This window comes from Phoxinus phoxinus (genome assembly GCF_949152265.1).
Source record: "Phoxinus phoxinus genome assembly, chromosome: 24".
Lineage (NCBI taxonomy): Eukaryota > Metazoa > Chordata > Actinopteri > Cypriniformes > Leuciscidae > Phoxinus > Phoxinus phoxinus.
This window is the reverse complement of record NC_136899.1, coordinates 5,912,197-5,933,517: the sequence shown is the minus strand read 5'-3', so window position 1 is coordinate 5,933,517 and position 21,321 is coordinate 5,912,197. Positions and strand designations below refer to the sequence as shown.

General features: G+C 36.4%; 1 protein-coding gene across 1 annotated transcript in view; it reads right to left on the bottom strand.

Moving 5' to 3' along the window:
• Positions 1-231: 231 nt before the first annotated feature.
• mmp16a (matrix metallopeptidase 16a (membrane-inserted)) overlaps positions 232-21,321 on the bottom strand; it is a 67,806-nt gene continuing 46,716 nt past the window's right edge. Inside the window, exons 8-12 of the mRNA XM_079602617.1 lie at positions 18,706-18,923; positions 11,790-11,928; positions 7,716-7,866; positions 7,499-7,614; positions 232-4,686 (exon numbers count right to left, since the gene is read on the bottom strand). Of these exons, the coding sequence (XP_079458743.1) occupies positions 4,358-4,686; positions 7,499-7,614; positions 7,716-7,866; positions 11,790-11,928; positions 18,706-18,923 (953 nt within the window). The 3' untranslated portion in view covers positions 232-4,357. The remainder of the gene's footprint in view (positions 4,687-7,498; positions 7,615-7,715; positions 7,867-11,789; positions 11,929-18,705; positions 18,924-21,321) is intronic.

Sequence of the window (21,321 nt, the reverse complement as noted above, 5' to 3'; positions counted from 1 at the left end):
ATTTTGACAAAAATTAGTAAAAAAAAAAAAAAAAATCAGTAATTTGTGGTGATTTTATTTTAATATGAATAGGCCTACATTTTTTGGTCATGAAAAATTATTTTTAGCTTAGTGTCAGTTTATACCAGTTATGTTCACAGCTGAGGGTGAGTGATGTTTGGACTAGGAAATATGGAAACATGATGATGGTAAAGGCAGATGAACACAAAAATGCTCTAGGGAAATATGTTCAAATGTGTTTATTGATCAATGAAATGGATCGTCAACAGATACATCACAAATACAGGGATAGAATGAAAAAAGTATAAACATGTTTTTCAGACTTTGTTTCCTTCATTTGGAATCGTTTAACATAATCAGGATGGCAAGATGATAAACAGGATGATGAGGACGATTGAGAATAGCACAGATGCTGATGAGTTTGAGGAATTGAGATCATGATATCATGTCGCAAAGCAAACAGAAAACCACATCCTTTCTGAAGTTACAGAGACTGTAAACATGAATCAGGGTCTAGCACCAACATGTAGCCGACGGGCGGCACAACCTTTGACACCTGACTTAAGGCCTTCACAGAACACACAGGAAATATATACGCAAGCCTTACGTCCACTCCATGCACCAACGCGGCTAGTGCTACACGAGCGCAAATACATTATTCCTGCACGAACCATCAAATCAAGTGTAAATCCATAAAGTCTAAATTAATAACAGCACCAAAAGATTACAGGATGACGCTCACCAGTGTAGGTCCAGTTAGCACCACAGGTTCTGAGAGAGAGCAGACTTACTGTTCTTACACCAAACACACAGAACCACAGATTAGCTTCTTAGCAAACATAAGCGCTGCACGCGCGTCTGGTGGACATTTCTCACAAAGGAGGATCAACTAGTCGACTAGACAAGCAAAAAATACTTTAATCGGTTCAAATTATGAGTTTAATCAGAGGGTTTCATATTTTTGTTGCCGTTTAAAGAAGATTAATTTACAGACGCAGACGGTTTTAGCGCACTGAGCTTTAGCATGAACTCATTTAGATTTTCAACATGCTAAAACGTAGGTTCCAACAAATTCACAATACATTTCAAGAAAATGACTGTCGGATGAATATATATTTTACTAATATAATATGATTATTAATATTGTAATTTCTTGTATTTTATGTAAACTGCCATTAAAAAATGTAGGGTCAGGAAGATTTTTTTGCATTCAAATTTTTTTTGCATTCAATGCATTCAGCAAGGACATAACGTTAGACATTTTTTATCATTTGATATGTTATAAAAATATTATGGTTGGCAGATATTAATCAGCTGAAATGCTTTCAACATTGATATTAATATGAAATGTTTATTGAGCAGCAAATCACCATATTATAATTATTTCTGTAGGATCATGTGACACTGAAGACTGGAGGAATGATGCTGAAAATTCAGCACCGGAATAAATTACTTTTTAAAATATATTCAAATAGATTTTTTTTATTATTATTGTAATAATATTTAGGATTTGTACTGTTTTTAATCAAATAAATGTAGCCTTGGTGAGATTAAGAGTCTTCTTTTAAAAATATAGTAAAAAATCTTACCAACCCCTAACTTTTAAATTGTAGTCTACATGCAATTGTTTTTTCCTTTCCTTGCATCTCGCCGTTTTTCTTTTCAAAACTTTGAAAAATTAATTTCGAGATCCCTGCATTGCTCCTGCTCCATCTAGATATTTTCGAATGCAAGAACGCATCCTACAGTATGTGAACGCCTCGCATTAAGACACACATCTGATTAGTGCCTAGTGGACATAAACCCTAATCCTAACTAACTAGTCGACTAGTCATTCAGACGACCCACAAATAGATGATTTTGAAAATATGTAGTTCTGCACATCAACATTGCTGGTCGGTTCAGAGTGATTGAAGCGTTTGAAAAGCAGTCAAAGTTTTCCACAGACAGTAATTCAGGTCATTTACTGCTTTAATCTCTCATCTTAGCCATTATGCTCGCGGTAACCGTGTCCGCGGTGATCTTGCTGAGCTAGATTTGATTTGGAACATAGATGGCAGTTGATGCCCGAGCTGAACTCATCCGCCATGCGCACGGGCCGTGTCTGTCTCTGTTTACTTTTGCACTTGGCGAGTTATAAATGCCTCTGCTCACCGCCGTCTCATATTTTATGCTCTGATTCTTATCATACTAGCTAAATATAACCACAGGATACACACCACCTCCACGATACTCGATTTTTGTATTATTTAACGATTGCCGTTTCCTCTCTCAGTCGTTTAAGGCAGACTTTTGTTTGATCGGCTGGGATTCTGGGAAATGTTCAGATGCGATCATGCGTACACACACACACACACACACACACACACACAGTCAGAAAGAGAGAAGATTGAACCCTTACAAAAAAAGTACTGTAGTGGTACCATGGTATCAGACAGTAATATGATGTTAATTTTGAAATATACCATGGTACTGGATTTTATGTACCATTGTATTTGCATGGAACTTCCAAAAATATCATGGTACTACCAGTCCCATAATACATATCTAAATTACCATGGTAGCCTACATGCTCAGAATACGATGATACTACCACGATAAAATGCCATGGTAGTACCATGGTACGTATTCAAATTACCACGTATTACCGTGGTATTTTTGTAAGTTTAGAGAGTTGATGTTTATATGTTCCCAGACTTAAAATATATGTAAAGTAAATGTGAACAAATCGCTAAAAGGCATTTTAATCATATACTGATTAATTTATTAAGTCTGTCAGGACGGTTTGTCCCAAACTGAGTCATGAAGTACATGAACTTGAAGAATGTCCCATGTTTTTCCTTTTTTTCTTCTTCTTATTAAAACAATGAAAAAGGAAAGAAAAGAAAAAAAAGCATTGATACAGACACACATTCAAACACTGCTTGCCAGAAACACGCACATAGTTTCCTTTAGATCGCGTACGTTTTCTCTCGCATCTAAAGGAAACGTTCCGGATGACAGCTTAGCACTTTAAGTACCACTTTAAAGTTGAGGTTGAGACCATTCGGTTTGTTCAAATGTACCAAACAAACAAACATATAAAATGTTAACGCAAGCAAATAACTGTATGTTCAAACATCCGTTCGATGCGAAGGACCGATCTAGAGTCAGATCCCATCGCAGAAACTTCCGATCACAAGCGATGGTGAAACGTTACATGATATATATCCTTGATTTTCTTCTCGGTTGATAATAAAGACACAGGACTGGATGTGAATGCTTGCATACACTTTTGAATCAAGCGCTGTCCTGAGTTGCTCTGGTGGTTCTGGTTCATACTTCAAGGTTCTAGGATCCCATCCAGACCTAAAAACAAGGCAGTTCGAAGGAAATTACATGCTTGAACAGCAACCTTTCGTTAAAAAAAAAAAAAAAAAAAAAAAAGGGAAGATACGAATTCTCAAATCTCTGTCCGTGCAAAACACGACCACGCGAGTGAGCGTTAAGCACGACAACGGTTCAAGCGCTTCCTTTGCAGTTGCAATTCCACCGTCGGACGGAAAAAAGCAGAATAAAATATTGGTCGTCGGTCTTCCCTCTGTTTTTGACTGATATGCTTCATGTTAGGCAGAGGTTAAGGAGTCCCGTCCCGGCTCCAGGCGACCCTGCAGTGCAGCCCCTGGCGAAAAATGAGGTTAACCGCCATCTCTGATCTCAAAGGGAGCAAAGCAATATTGCACCGCCTTTCCGACAGACGAACAAAAGCGGTGCTCGAAAACAAACGAGTAAACTGAAACAAAAGCAAACAACACAATCCATAATTAAGGCTGTTAAAAATATTGCAGAATATTTTGGCCCCTGTTTTGAGACAGACTGCCACAACAGTCAAAAAGTTCCCCCACTACATATCACTGCAAAATAAAGAGCAGGAAGGGAAAAAAAAGATGTATAGAAAAGAAAAAAAGATCCTCTTTGGAGAGATTTATTTGGTTTGGGAGTGCTTTAAAGGGAATCGTAAATATCTCTGAAAATAAAATCGAAGCAAAAAATCGGCTCCTGCGACAACGTTTATCATCTTTTTTTTTCCGTGTTTTCAACGTGCACTTGTAAAACCGAAACGTATAGCAATCAGCGATTTCCATGTGGAACAGTGGCACTGGACGTCGCAATGCACCGTGGGATCCTTGCAGTCCTACAGCGGGTGCACCGGGGCCAATGAGAGAAGAGAAGGGGGTTTTAGGAGAAATGCGCCCCTCGTCTCCTGGAGAGGGGAGTCAAAGCAAAGGCCCTCGCTGTTCTCCTAGAGCGAGACGCAGGTCGAGAGCCAAAGTCCGCAAGTTTGGGGTGTTACTCCACTGTCTTGTGGCTGTCAGACTCACACCCACTCCTGCATGGAGCGTTTACAGTACAGTATGTGGCGGGGCGTCCCCTTCCTCTTGAACTGAAAGACGGTGTAGATCAGCACTAGCAGGCAGAGCGCCAGGACGCAGGGAATGACGATGGCGATGGCTTTGACCGTGCTGGCTTCGCTGTCCAGTTTGATCACGACGTCCTCGTCATCCGTCGGCTGCAGGTCGGGGTCGATGGGCGTGAGGTCGCACCCCATGAAGTCTTTCAGGATAGAGCGAGGGTAGCCGGGCTCCACCCGCAGCCGGTGGTTGTTGAACTTCCAGTATTCTTTCCCCTTGTAGAAGTACGTGAAACCTGCAAAGCACCGACACAGGAGACATTTGTTAGATGGTTTTATATTGGATATTTAATTCATGCCAATTTCCACCTATTGTTACATTTTTTACAATTTCTTTTTTTTTACATTTTTACATTGTTACATGTTATTATGTTTGCGGACATGTAAATCTAATCTTTAACAAATCTCAAATTGAATATCTATTTTTCATACATAATATTGTAATGCCTAAATTCACTTGTAGCATTGAAATGTATTGACTTGTATATATATTTTATATATATATATATATATATATATATATATAGAGAGAGAGAGAGAGAGAGAGAGATAGAGAGAGAGAGAGAGATATACACATACACCCATAAATATATACATATAACATAATACACACATTATATAAACAAACTTTTATGTTAGATGTGATTAATCGGGATTAATCGATTGGACAGCACAAATGTTAGTATAATTTTATATTTTTATTTAATATTTAGTTACCGGTAAATAGTTTTTAATTATTTGATTTTTGATTGAATACATTGATTTGTTTTGTTAGTATATGTAAAATAGTTTTATTTTGATATTTTTTGTAATATATCAATAATTTTATATAGCTAATAGTTTATAATTCTATATTTTTGTTAGATATGTTTTTTTTTGTAAATAAATGTTTCATTTTTAGCATATAGCATTTTCACTTTCCTCTCAAAAGTTGATAAACCTATTAATTTTGCTACCATTACGATACACGATAAAAAAATTTTTATTCATTTTTCCCCAAAACCACAAGTTCAGGTCTGCTGGAATAGACGTTGAGTCATGGTGCACCTGTGGGTGATGCAAGTTCCAGCCTGACATTTACCCTGATCCCATATCTCCCCAATAATTTCCTGTCACTCTTCCACGAAATCTGTTTAATAAAGATTCTAAATCCTTGACATAAAAATGTTCCATTCTGGAACAGGGGCTCAGTGTGATTTGAAAGACACTAAACCAAAGAGAAAGGCTTATCGTAAGACCGCTGTGTTATCGTAAAATCTATACTTGCAATAAAACAGGACTAGAGCTGAAGAAAAAAAAAGCTGTCCTTTCCGATCTCCCCATGATCGGCTGGCCATGATGACACATAATTAGGGTCAATTTTCTCTACTCTGTCTCGCCCACAGAGGCCTTTTGGGTAACGTGCAGAGACAGGGCTGAAAGTAAGCCCACAATCACTTTCAAAGTGTGGTTAGCCAAACAGTTTCCCTGGAATATCAATCCACCCTTCACGCTCAGATGATCGCCTGCGTCCACGGGCAAACCTGGCACCGATGCTGGGTGCAGATGGCATGTGTGTGGCTGTCGACCTGCGGGCCTGCAGCTACGGACTGAACTCATGCAAGACGAGAGCTCATACAGAGATTCACACTTGTCCTGAAATGCAACCCTTCAGAACTGAGCTCTACATAGTGTATATAGGGCAGTGTAAATGAGAATTATACTGATTTAAACTGCTTCACAATATACAGAAAGATTCTGTATCATATGCAGTATAATATCAGATGCTGTGTTGTGTTCTGCATGGGTTGATTGTATTTTTTTTTGTGTGTGTGGAATGTTGTTGTTTTGCATGAAAAAGGTCTACAAAGTTACACAGCACAAATCCACTCCAAAGGGAGTTATTCTCTATATCAGTGCGCACCGTTTCTGAACTCCCTGAAACGCCTCGTTTGTAGTCTTGAGTTTTCTTCCGGGAACAAACACATCACAATATTCCTCATTTAAATAATTCCCGGCCAAGGCATACGCAAAAAAAGTGGTGAGGCCTGGTTGAGTTGCTTTAGTAGTGTGTTGAAACTCACAGTTATGAAAGGAAAAGGAAGTGACATTTCCAGAACAAGCTTGAAGTGGTTGACCAATCACAACACACTGGTCCAGCTGACCAATCAGAGCACATTGTGTTTTTCGGAAGAAGGGGTTTCATAGAGACCAGAACTGAACCGAGCGTTACTGACAGACTGGGAAGAGAGGTGTCGCCTGCAACAATGTGAAAATATGTGAAAACTAATGTGAATTTTGAAGGATGAAAACCTATTCTAGTAGAGCCCAAAAACTAAATCAAGACTTAATAGGTCACCTTTCAATTAGTTACCTCACCAGTCCTTATTTACGGTTTGTATGTTTATATTTTTTTGTTGGTTTTGGTTATTTTTATAGCATTTCATTTTCAGATTATTTCCCTCTGCAATTGCAACTTTTTCTTAAGTTTTTTTTTTGTCCCAAATTTGGATCGTATCAATATACCAAATTATTTTTCTGCCATTTTTGCCTTTTTTATTCCGAATATAGTGAAGAAAGGCCAGGAACTAATGGGAAGATGACGAAACAATGAGATTGGGAAATGTTGCAAGCCGGATTCAAACTCATGTCATCTGCATGAGCACCACAGCAGTAACCCCTAGCTCACAATTTTACTTAGCATATCAAATCATGATCTTATTAAAGGTTTAGTTGACTTAAAATGAATATTTTGTAACCATAGAAGTGGTCCATTTGACTTGTGTATGACATTTCCCATGCATTACATTTGAAAGTAGAGCAGGGAAGGGAAAGGCCAAAGAAAAGTGAAATATCACTATGTTCCTCACACAAAGCTTTTTATGTCACTATTGAAACTCGACAGTATCCGTCCTTATGGAAGAAACAGTCATACGAAACAAGGGAACAACAATGAGGGTGAGTAGATCATTTGAATGATTTTAAAGTTTCGCATTAAACGCCTTTTTAAAATGGCTAACAACTTAACTTGAATGAATTGCATTAAAGATTATGAGAGATGAACCATACCGTTCGCTTTGTCCACAAATGCTCCCTGCGGAGAATCTGGAACACCCTTCCATACTGTGATGGACTTGGGATAACCAGGATCCATCGTTCTCATGTCTTCGTTATATCTCCAATACCTGCATATAGGCAAGTAGAGGAAGTTACACACACACACATACACACACACACACACACACGCACACACACACACACACACACGCACACACTGTGCACCCACCTATCTCCTTTGAAGAAGTAGGTCTTGGCTACGTCCTCCCACCAGACGGCTGTCTCTATACTCTGAGCTGGCATGCCGTTTCCAAACATCGAGATGTCCTGGGGGTAGCCAGGCTGTAGCATTGTGTCCTTGAACACCCAGAACTGCTTCCCTAGAAAAAGCACAAGAACAAAGGAGAAATCAGCGGATTACAGTGTTCAGCCCAGGGTACATTTTCACCGGGCCAAATGAGAGTGCTCAGTGATCTAGCTCAGTCAGAGGAAGAACATGTAAATCATAGGTTCTATAAATTCTCTTTGACTTGCTGATTTGTTCAAGTGTTGCTCCACTTTCGGCTGAGGGATAAGTTGAATTTGGACTATATATTGATTATAAATACTGGTGATTTTAATGCACTTTTTAGTTGGCTATTAAATCTTTGTCATTAATTGCATTGTGATTCTTCCTGGGACTTTAGTATATAAGAGTGTTGACAAAAATAGTGTTATTACTATTTAGTGCATAACAGTGAGGAAAATATGCCATGATTGATTTTACTGTACTTACTGTAATGGCCGATATGTTGATAATATATATACCGGTATATATATATATATATATATATATATATATATATATATATATATATATACCTATTTCACAATAAACATTTTACAGCAATGTGTAATATGTATATATACGGTAATATTCCAGTACAAATGTATTATTGACTGATTGTTTTTAATTTACATTTTACTTTAAAATGTTCTAATACATTTTTATTTCTCTACATTTTTAAGACAGTAGAATGGACTGTAGTATTTTTAAGACACTAGCCATTATTACAGTAAGTACAGTACAGTATTACGGCAAATACATAAGTGTATATATATATATGCATATGCATGCATGTATATATTTAAAAAATATTTGCATGTATATACTGTATATATGTATTTATACATCATTTATATATTATATGTTAATATCAATATTTTATATATAAATAAATACAAATCTTAAATATATACATGCATGTGTTTATTTATATATACAAAATAATTATACACAGCACACACAAACGTAAACCCAAACGTTTATTTTGGATGCGATTAATCGTTGCCCAGCACTAATATATATATATATATATATATATATATATATATATATATATATTACAATGCAAATGATTGTAATTTTTTATTGTACTTGTTTATTTTAAATTAATAAAGACAATATATTTTAAATATTATAAAGATATAATAACAAAGTCAGTAGACAGATTGTACCATAATATATAAATACTTTACAGTTATATATACTGACTTTGATTTAAATAAAAAAAGTACAATATATATTGAACCGTATGTCTGGAAAAACTTGAGTGTGAGGATGCCCATAATCATATTTCCTGATAATTTGACACTGAGGTTATTGATACGGAATCCCCAATATTTACATCATTTCCAGATAAATGTCTGCTTCAGCAAAACCAAACATTCAATTTCACAGCTCAGGCACTTCCTGTTTGCTTTTAATTACCGTGACCGGCCTTTGGCCGCACGTCTGCCTCTGTTACTCAGACCTGACATGTTAATGCCTTCACTTTAAGATGTCAGTGTGGGTTACAGGGGTGCAGCGCTCAGGATGCATGTCCACAGTGGACGGGGTTAAGGGTGTCCTGGTTTGTTTGGAGTCCGAGGGGTCAGAGGAGGACAGGCCCGTCATTTTCTCTGGAAGAGGAAATGCCTGTCACGTCACCTGGGTCTTTCTCATGACCCTCTCAGCGGGGTCAGCGTCTCTCTGTGCCAATCAGAACCCTCCCACAGGGCCGATGAGTGCAAGAGAGCTCGAGTGTCTGTGTTTTGCCAGTGATTGTGCGAGTATGTTAGTAAAAGTGAAATTACAGGATGATTTTGTTGTAAATGTTGGCTCGAGGTCAATGCTATCCAGAGCAACACATTTAAACTTCCAGATTTTGGCCATGCTTTCTGACCTACTTAAATGCTGAGAGGTCAGGGTAAGTGATCCTCACTGTGTGCTGCTTTCTACCGGCAATGAGTGTGAACAAACGTGTTTATTTGTTTCCACATGGACCACACACACTGTGTGTGCACTACCCCATGGGAAGGAAAATCACAAACGTGATAACTTTATAATCTCAATCCAAACAGCCAATGTGAATTCAAACATTTCTCATCAAAACCTTATTATCCGATTCACATTTATATACAGCCATTTTATTTTGATTTATTTATTTATAATATATATTTATATTATTATTATACTAATGTTTATTTCACCTCTATATCCTTACTATGTAGAATGTCAAATATTGTCTAATTTGTGTCTCTCCTAACGAATTTAAAGAGAAAACTATTGATTTTGCTGCCTATTGATGCATTTCTGCCTCAGAGAAAAAAAATCACAATGTAATTATTTCTTACAATTGTAGGAATTTTAGGATAAAAATCTGGGACAAAGTTGATCCAGAAAGCTTGCGCAATCACACAGCAAAACACAGAAACAACTGGTACATGTACCATCCATCCATAATTCAATCCATCCCTCTCTTTTCCCTTGCTCTCTCTCTGTGAGGTGTACAGGCAAATAAATAATTAAGATGACAGGCATGGTGGGCTAAAAAGGTTCATTAAGCTCTCTGAACATGGGAGACCATTTGTCTGTTTGTCGAGGAACAAAAGCGTGTGGAAAACTGCTGTGTTTGTGTAGGTGTGTGTGTATTTGTCATTATCTCATTTGGCCCAGCCTCTCTCTCTCTCTCTCGTTTTTTGTTTGCTTGTGAAATAAAGTCCATTAAACACACTGTGTTAAAAAAAAAACTAATTCAATAAAAAAATGGTAGAATAGGATACAGTTATATTTTAAATGCCTCTCTGAGCTGATATGCGATGGGAAAATGGAAAGGAGTGAGTTTGGAAAGGGCGGATTCAAACTCAAACGCTAACGCTAACCGCCTTACTCTCTGTTGTCAGCGGGATTTGCTTTGCCATTTTGTCTGGCTCAATCAGGCAATGGTGGGCGGAGTTAGTGTAAATAGCCTCTGCCAACAAGATGGGCTATTTGCACTTAGTTTAAATACCGTATTATCCGGACTATACGTTTTTTTCATAGTTTGGCTGGTCCTGCGACTTATAGTCAGGTGAGACTTACCGTATATATCAAAATTAATCAATACTGACTGAGATGAACTAAGAGAAAACATTACCGTCTACAGCCACGAGAGGGCGCTCTAGTTGGCGGAGTTTTTCAAAAGCGACACCGAGGAATAACTCAATGGATTCAGATCGCGGGAGCTTGGTCTTTGTTTACAGGTAACTTGTTGGACTTGCTGGCTTATGTTAATGTAGCCTGTTCAGCCAGGTACATGTTCTTTATGCTATTGTGTAGCTGAATATCTGTTAATGTGTTACGTTAACATACCGGACACTGTGTGCTATTGTGGAGCTGAATAACTGTTAATGTGTTACGTTAACATACCGGACACCTATTCAGCCTATTGTTCTGTGTGCTATTGTGGAGCTGAATAACTTGCAGCTACTCATGTCTGTTCTTGGTCTTGGATTTTGTGAAATAAATGTCTAAATAAATGCGACTTATAGTCCAGTGCGACTTATATATGTTTTTTTCCTCTTCATGACGCATTTTTTGACTGATGCGACTTGTACTCCGGAGCGTCCGGAAATTACGGTACTCCGAAATCTTAATCTTAAAAATAAGCTTTATTTTCGTTAAGAAAAATATGAAATACAAAAAATATATATAAAATGGATGTCTTTTCTTTTTGAATTTTGTGTAAAATATGACCCATGCTCTTGAAAGCCTTTGTGAGATTGGCTCTTACACACATACATTCTTCAGTATTCACTAGATGTTTTCACTTAATGTTGTTATATTTAGAGGCAAGAGAACCGGCGTAGATAAACCCAGCGAGAGCCCTACAGCAGTTGACCTCTCTGTAGAAACCAGGTTAAGTCTCATCTTCACGCTCACTATCTCTGAACTCAACTCGCTTCTTACGCTTGTAAACAAACTGCGCTGAGGGACGTTGATCTGATTGCGTGGAAATCTTACCTTTGAAAAACACAAATTTGCCCTTGCTGTTCTCATAGACGGCGTCAATCTTGGGTGGCAGACCCCTCCAGAAGACATTGATGAGCATGGGGTAACCGGACATCACGGCATTATCCCTGACCCTCCAAAACCAGTGGTCCTTGTAGAGGGAAGATGATTGAAAGAGAAAAAACACACAAAGAAACATTAGTTGCATGGCACGCTTCGGGGTTTACAGCTCCAGATGGATCCTATAAAGCTTTGCATGTTGTGTTTTTGGAGCACAGAGTGGTCAATACAAGGCTTTGGAGGTTTTCTAAGAGGCTTTGTCTTGTAAACAACAGCGATTCTGTCATTGTTTTTGGGGGGCGGAAAAGTATATTTTATTAAATCAAACCCAAACAGGCATCTTCCTACGTGGCCTTCACCTACTGTGTGTGTCCACAGCCAGCTTCGGAAAATCCCCTGTCACACATCTACAGCTTTGATGTCTCCAAAGCTTGTTTAAACGTTGGTAGCAAAACAGACGATACCTCCGTCATCGCTGTAACAACCGTTGCCTCCTGGGAAGTTCCGACTTATGGGTCCAGAAATCTAAATAATGAGGGGACGTGTGTTCACATGAATAGAAACTGTGGGCAATTTCATATTTCTTTCTCTGTTAAACAGTTCCCATCAGATGCAGGAGGCTCTTTACTTTAGTCCTAGTGAAGAGCAAATGATGCGCATTAGGTGTGTAATTGATGTTCATCTGTGTTTTATCACTCTGCCACAGAGGATGATGGGATTTCAAGCCTGTCGCCTCATAAACCGGATAAACAAGTAGCATATTCTGCCAGGCTTCATCTCTATTCACTCCAAACCTGTATGGCTTTTTTGTTCTGGTGAATATATAATAATCTTAAATATTATTTAAATTATGATACACAAATATGATATGTATTGTATTTTAAATAATATATATTTTATATCAATTATTATTATATTTTAAATGAGCATTTCATTTTATATTTTTAATTTGAGTTTAGATTTTAGTAATTTTAAGTCTTTTTGTCATTTTAGTAGTTTTGTTATTTTGTAAGTATTTTAAATTTAGCTTTGTTTTTATTTCAGTTTGAGTAATTTTATTTATATAACACAATTATATTTCAGCTAGTTGCAAAGGCAACATTTTTAATTAACATATATTTATTTATATTTTTCACTTAATTTCAGCTTAACTTAAATGAACGATAATTATTTTTAATCATTTAAAAAATAACCTTCCTGCATAATATTCCTCGAATTGTCATTTACACACTGGCCAAAGGATTGTATACTTGGTTATTCAATATTTTTATTGTTCATAATTTCCAATCAAGCTGTGATTCTATGCAGAAGTGTAAAAATATGATTTAATTTTGTTTATTCAGGATGCATTTAGGATTGCTATGAAATTGACCCACACAAAGCAAGATGAAAAAATATGGCTATTTTATTCTACAATTTATATAAATATAATTTCCATCACTTAATGTATTAAACGCAATACATAATTTGGGATGTGATGGAAATGATTTTGTGCTGGAAATGCATGACTTGTGGTGGGTGAATAGCCTATATATAGTACTTTTCAAACTAGAGAGAGTGTGAAAAGTGTGTATCTTTAATGATACTATGAATGTGTAATCAGTTTCTTTTCCATTATCTGACACTATACACGACTGCACAAACACTCGATGAGAACTGCCATCCGCCCACAGTCAGCAGGAGTGAAAGTAGTATTCTGTGTCCTTGGAGAAAATACTGTAACTGAAAATGTATCGTACAGATATAAATCAAAAGCATTTCGGTCAATAGTGGTGTTTATTAATCAGATATCACTGATGCTTTGGCTCGTAGTTAGGGTTGGTGATTTGGTTGGTGTAACTTGAACTTGAATAGACTTGAATGATAGCTAGCAATCACATACCAACATGCTAGCAGTGAATGTATGTGTGTGTCCACGGTTTGCAGTGTGTGTGTGTGTTCACTCACTGCTCATTTGGATGGGTTAAACACAGAGGCCTTCATTTCACTTCACATTAGCAACTGCATAGGAACACAAAGACAGCATTGTGGCACAAAGTCGCTTTTTCCTTTGCTTCTATGTAAACTCCTACTTTTTCTCATCCTCCTCTTCTATCACAAAACCAGAGAAAGGCAAACAAATTCAACTGGCACTGTAATCACAGGAAGGCCCACACAGACAGCAGTGACCTATGCCTCCCTGGAGGCTCCACATTCATCTGCGTTTCATTATTGTTTGGCTATGAGAGAAGACACACTGTTGTGTGTGTGTTCAGCTCCATACGGCCTGAATGAGTGAGGAATGACAGGCCACGTTGCATACAGTAGCTTCAGAATTCAAATAGACTATGTCACACTAAATATTTATTGTCGGTATATGAAATAGAAGTTGTGATAGCCGTTTCTTCCCTGTGACATAAATCTGAGTGAAACGGCTTCTCGAACAAGAAACAATGTAGGGCTGGACTTGATTTTGACTGTTGGGAATTGATTGGATGGTTGCTATTGGTCGATCTAATGTGAGTGACAGGTTGCCCCGCCCTCGCCCCAGTGAACACATCATCAGAGAAGAGAAGTGATGTCGCTGCAAGAAGTTATTTTGATTGACGATTACGAGGGCACATGAATTTAAAAAAATGTATGATGTGCACAAATAAATCATTTATAATATGAATTGGCATTTTTGATTTCATGGTGACTTTAAGTTAGCCTTCTAGAGGTTTCTTATTAATTAAGGGCTCAAGTGATTTGCTATAGTTCTTCTTACTTAATAACAATGTAAATGTTAAAGAGTAAAACCTTTTGGCAGTTCTATACAGTATATTGCATCTGTGAGATCTTAAAATGAGGGGTTGCATGAATTTTGGAGCTTAAAAAATGGGTCACCGACCAAAAAATGAATTCTGTTTTATTTTGTAAGAAAGAGTGCCTTATGTGACCCTCCGTTCCTCATTTTTAGGAACAGTCACTCTCAGAGAGACCATTATCCGGTACAAGTTGGACTGTCTTCTGAGGAGTGAAACGTTAAATATAATGTTGTAGTACAGAAAGCAGCGGTAGGATTGGAGAAATTGAAGCACACGCCGTTCAATTATTAGGATCCGAAGCTCAGAACTTCTTGTGAAATCAGAATGGTTTAGTCTAGAGTCCTTATCAAGTCTTCACTATATAGGGCTGGCCTGGAATTGGGGGGAATTGTGTTAAAGTTATGATGTAAGTTTGATATTTAATATATACGTTTGAAACAATATGAGGGTGAAAAACGAATGACAGAATTTCAATTTTTGGATGAACATTAATCAGACTTAATTCAATGTAATGTCAGATTAAAACTGTCTTTAATTAAGGAACCAGAATTGTTGGAAGCAGATCTTTAAATTTCTTGACTCTAGGGAAATCTATCAATGAAATTTAATTTGATTTCACTAATATGTGAATTTTTCAGGACGAAAGCGTAAGTAACAAGAGCTCAGCATTATGATCATGTGAATACGGATTACGCTCATGTGGCGCGTGAGGTTTAGCCTGTTCAAAAGAAGCCCGCCAGCACTGAACACTGGCAGCGTGCTGGGAGATGGAGGGATCATGAGAGATGCATGGGAAAGATGAAAGCACCACAAGCAGTGTTGTCGGGCAGGTTGAGAGCCTCTATCTCTCTGCCTCTCACTGTTTCACAGTCTACAGATCCTTCACTGGACTGTGAAAGTCTCCTCACAGGACTGGAGACTGGACGGAAGAGATCTGTCACCGGGCACAGACTGAAACCGCATCAAACACCAGCGCTCAGGAGACGAGCAGTCAGAGGAGTGAGAGAGAGAGAGAGAGAGAGAGAGAGAGCGAGAGAGAGAGCGAGAGAGAGCGAGAGAGAGAGAGCGAGAGAGAGAGAGCGAGAGAGAGAGAGCGAGAGAGAGCGAGAGAGAGAGAGAGCGAGAGAGAGAGAGAGTGAGAGAGCGAGAGAGAGAGAGTGGAGGAGGGAACTGACTGTTTATATTACTGGAGAAACGATAGAGAACAAAGTGTGCTTTTATTTACATTGGCAGAGATTGTGCGTACAGGGTTTATAGACTTTAATTTTGACATTTAAAAAAGCTTATTCAATTTGTTTTTATTGTATATTTATAATAAATAAAATATATAATTTATTTGATATATACATATATATATATATTGTCATGCATTATTTAATTTTCATTATTTTATAAATATATATTTTTTATTGCATTATTTTATAAACTTTGAGCTTCTTTTGAAAAAGTAAGAAATAAAATCGTATTAAATATTATATTCATATTGTATATGTATTATAAATAAATACAAATATGAAATAGTTTATGTATTTATTCATATATTAATCATGCATTACATAATATTTATTATTTAATACACATTTTTAGTGCATTATTTTATAGACTTGAGTGTACAGACGTTCACTTTGACATTTAAAAAAGCTTATTTTTAAGATTTAAGAAATACAAGTTTATTAAATGTTATATTTATATTGTATTTTTTTAGAGAATAAAATATCTGAAATATTTTATGCATTTATTTATTCATATATTTATCATGCAATATATAAAATGTATTATTTAATATATATTATTTGCATTGCATTATTTAAAAAGGTCAAACAAGCTAGATATTTGTCCTGTAGGTCAGTGATATAGTTATAGATTTGATTATATATATATATATGATACCGATACTAAACACATTTAGTCTATTAAGATATTTAATCAATAAAATAATGCATTTGAATCATTTCCATTCGGATTTTCTCAGCAAATAATTATGATGCATTAATAAGCATATGATTTTTTTTTATATTAATTATATATTATTATAGTGACCTAGTAATTGTTTTCAAGCAAATGATCTGGTATCAAACTTTTCCTGATGATTATGGATCTGTCAGTGTATTTCTGTTGTCTACAGTTCAATATATCGTGGACCTCCTCATCTTTCAGCCAATCGGGTCTTCCGTTCACAAACGTGAGGAAGCTGACACAGACATACACCTCAGAGCTTGGATGGCAGACTTTGAGTGTTTTACTGCACAGAAATGTTTGTGTTATTGTCTAACCGCGATGATAGACTACTCCAGCGTGCGAGAGAGCGAGCGACTGAGTGAGTAAGTGAGGAAATGTAACAGCATTTTGTTTTCCCAGAGGCGTCTGCTGTGCAACTGGGAGTGGAGACCAAGTGACAAGATTAGAGCCCAACAAAAACCCTCTTCAAGCGGAATAAATCTACACGTCAGTATGAGTTTGGCTATTCAGAAATAAAGAAACTTTCTGTAAAGTCCTGACAAATGAATTCCATCTATTTTTAAACGGGAAAATACACACACAACAAAAACACTGGAAGTGGGATGGGATGGGATGGCGTGCTATACCTTCAGAGAGAATCGACATTTTCAAAAGAGTTTATCGACATTTTCAAAAGAGTTTTCATTGTTAATCTGTCCAAGTTTTATCTTCTGCAAACCTCTTTTGGTGCCCCTGTGTGCAGTTAGTGGACATCGATTCGTAACTTCTCTTTGTTTGTTCTGATTCCAGTTTATGGACTTTAAAAGTCATGGATTTTGGAGTCATCACCTTTCTGAAAGCTTACTGAGAACATGAGCTACAAGTAAAAAAAAAAAAAAAAAAAAAAGGTTAAAAAGTTAAAAATCTTATATTATAAAAAAGATTTCATATTAAGTATATATCTTTATTATATATATATATATATAATTCATATTACGTAATATATTTTCTTATATTTATATTGTAGTGTGCATATGTATATATATATATACAGTAAAACATTATGTAAACATTTATTTATTTACCATTTAAAAGTAAACTATTTTAATATATTCTATAATTTATTCATGTGACTAAAGCTGTATTTTCATCATCATTCCTCCAGTCTTCGGTGTCACATGATCCTTCAGAAATCATTCTAATATGCCGATTTTCTGCTCAAGAAACATTTCTTATTATTATGAAGTTTAAAATCAAATGCTTTGTTCTGCTTACTTTTGTGTGTGTGTGGAAACGTGATACTTTCTCATGATCTTTCAAAGAATAGAAAAGTTCAAGAAAGAAACTTTTTATCACCAAGCTAAATGTCTTTACTCTCACTTTTAATCAATTTAATGTATCATTGCTGAATAAAAGTATTGATTCCATTTTTTAAAAAAACCATGACAATGACATGGCAATATGATAGTGATATGCAAATCTATACCAAATCTATAAATATTATTAATACTAATGTTTTGTCGATGTACTTCAATACTGATCCTAAAGAAAACCACTCAAGTAGCCTTCAGTTCCTATGGTTACTTTTGTACTCTGATTAACATGTGACTATGATATGTAATTACATGACGTTATTGGAAAATGCTGTTCCCTACATCGTATGTAGAACTAAACAGTTTAGTTGATCCGCTTTCCGCGAGCCTCCCTTTCTCTTTTGGCACTGGTGAGGTTCAAGCTTTCATTAGTAGGGTCAGAGCCTGATAATCCACACACTGTCCTCCACACAGTGATTGCTAACGCTCAGCTCTTTTGATACACTGAACTATCACACTAGAGCTTTAAGGATCCAATGAAGGCAGCTCTCAGGTTCAGCGAGCAAAGAAAAGCTCATTGGCTCTGACTAATGGGTCACTTTCCTTCAGCACAAGCTCAAGAGAACAAAGAGAAAACACCCACACACTGAAACGTTTCCTGCGGCCGCCACGTGTGTGTGTGTGTGTTTGTCAGCGCTCTAAACACAGTGTTGAAGCAGCAGTTATGAGAGCATAAGCTTGGAATGAGCTGATTTCATATTGTCATTAAGAATCTGTGTGTGTGTTCGGAGCGCTTCAGACAGATACTGTATGTCTCATTGGTTTGCTTACCTTAAACACGAACATCTCCCTCCTGAGGATGGCAAGCGTGTTGAAGCCGCCGTCACAGATGTCTGGCTTAGCGTTCGGGTGCGCTGGTTTGTCGCCGGTCGGTATTCGGGGAGGCCGCGTCTGCCTGTCGTTTTTGCGTGGATCTACGGGAGGTTGCGAGCGGACCGGTGGGATCGTGGGTAGAGGTCTCGTGGGCTGAGAAAGTTTATCAGGAGGTCCTGAAGAGAGAGAGAGAGAGAGAGAGAGATGAGGGTCATCAAACACCAAATGTTTTCTAGTTTTTAGTGATTTTTTTTCATAATTATGGGTGTTTGTAGCCAAAAACCTCCTTATAAACGATTGATGGCCTCATAAGAAGTATTTAGACTCTAAACTATATTAATGTGCCATTTTGCTTGTCATGGCTTGCTAATGTACTATATTACTTGCCGGAATTATTAACAATAATACATTTAATGTTTCATTGAATATTGTGCTTTATCATGATATGGCTTTATAAAAGTTTTAAAGGATAAATGCCATGTGTACAAATACCCGACTCACTGAACACTGCTATTAGTTTATTTATCATATTTCTGTTGTCGCTTTTATAAAGACATATATTAAATATTTAATAAATATTAAATAAATAATAAAATCTATGATTCACTAATTTTTTTAAATGCTTAATGAATAATACTAAATAATTACTTTGAAAAAAATATTATTATTATACATTTTATCTTTTAAAATAATTCATTTATATATTTGTATTATATATTTTATGCTTAATTATATTTTATTATTTATATTCAGTGTAAAACAAATGTCGTTTAACTTAAAAAAGTAAGTTACCTGGTTGCTTTAAAATTTTGAGTTCATTGAAATTGAACATTTGAGTTAATACAATAAAGGAGATTTCATAATAAATAGAATAGGTTTAAAATATTATGTTATCTGAGCCACATTAATTATCCAAGTTGATTTGACAAAAGATAAATGTTGTGATAACAAATCATGAAAATATTTTTTCAGTGTTGTATTATATAATTATTTCATCAAACAATATATTTCATTAACCCAACTTTAATTCAGTTTATGGTTATCATGTTATTATAAAAACGTATCACTATTTTGATACACTATTTTTACAACATTGAATGGTCATCCAACAATTGTTTTTAACATTAAAAATAAATACAAATCTTAAAAAAGTTTAGATTTTAATTCATGTCTAAAATAGATTTAAAATTGTATTATTAAATAATACAATTATTTAAATATAAATAACATGTAATAAATATTTTTATTTTATTTTTGTATCTGTGTATATATTTGTTCACATATTAATCATGCATTGTATAATTTATTGTTGAATATATATTTATTTTTATTGCATGAATTATTTTAAAAATAAAGGTAAAAAAAAAGCCAGATAATATAGTTGGCAGAATAATTGGTTTTTATAATATTCATCTGGAGTGTTGGTGTAATAATGTGCTCTCGCATCGGTTATAGTCCAGCATACACCTCGATTATCTGTGGACTCATTATCACGGCTGACCCGCGCTGAAGAGTTCAAGCTGTTAGCACAATGAACTGAGACTTCAGGTTTTTGGAAGAGCCGACAGAACGCTACGAGCCGACGGATCGAGAGGTCAAGAAATCCTCTGTGAGAATGAAAGGATAGGTGATTAAATGGAGAAAATAATGAATGATTTTAAGTATGTATCAGGCAGGAGGGCGGCCCGACAGGATTACCCCTCTGGAGATGTGAACGACCCACAGGACCACAGAGAGGAGTGACTGTCTGAAATCAAATCTCCTGAAATAGAGCGAGGATTACAGCCCTTCATGTTACACAACACAGGGCGGACGACACAGACAGATATAGAGAGAGAGAGAGATCTGCTCTGGTGATAGTGAGGGATATTGAGAGAACATGGTTGGGATTGTGTGCGTGATACAGTACATAAGATGTGCGAGTATCTCCACCCTCTCCGGTCTCTCCCTGTCGGGGGGGAGGAAAGAGGAAGACCGAAGGGACGGATGTTGAATGGGATCCAGGAAAGAGTTATTCTGGATTGGAGTGGAGGAACAGAGGGAAATATAAGGTACTAGATTTGACATTTTACGAGGAAAGTGTGTCCTACTGGTTTGATATGACATGAGGGTGAGTAAATGATGACAGAATTTTTATTTTCGGGGTGAACTGTCCCTTTAAGGCGACATGCAACGCATCCAACAACTTAGCAATGCTTTAGCCACCTCAAAATCTGCAAAACACCTCATATATATATATTAATAAAATTTCATTATTTTATATTCTCTCCACAGAAAAAAAAAAGAAGAGATAAAACCAGATAGATTGATGAATCAAAAACATAATGGGCAAAACACCACTTATATTTTTTCATAAATTGTAAAAATGTAGTTCATTTATGCTTTCTTCACAGGGAACAACATTATACAGCATCGATTAAATGACTCTTATAAGTCAATTTGTGAATCAAAAACACACAAGCTTCATCCGAAATCGAATAATTCCCTAATATATGTCCAAATACCAGTCCTCAGATGACCTACTTCCACCGAGATTCTTAAGTGTGCATACGACGGACACTTCACTATCCCATG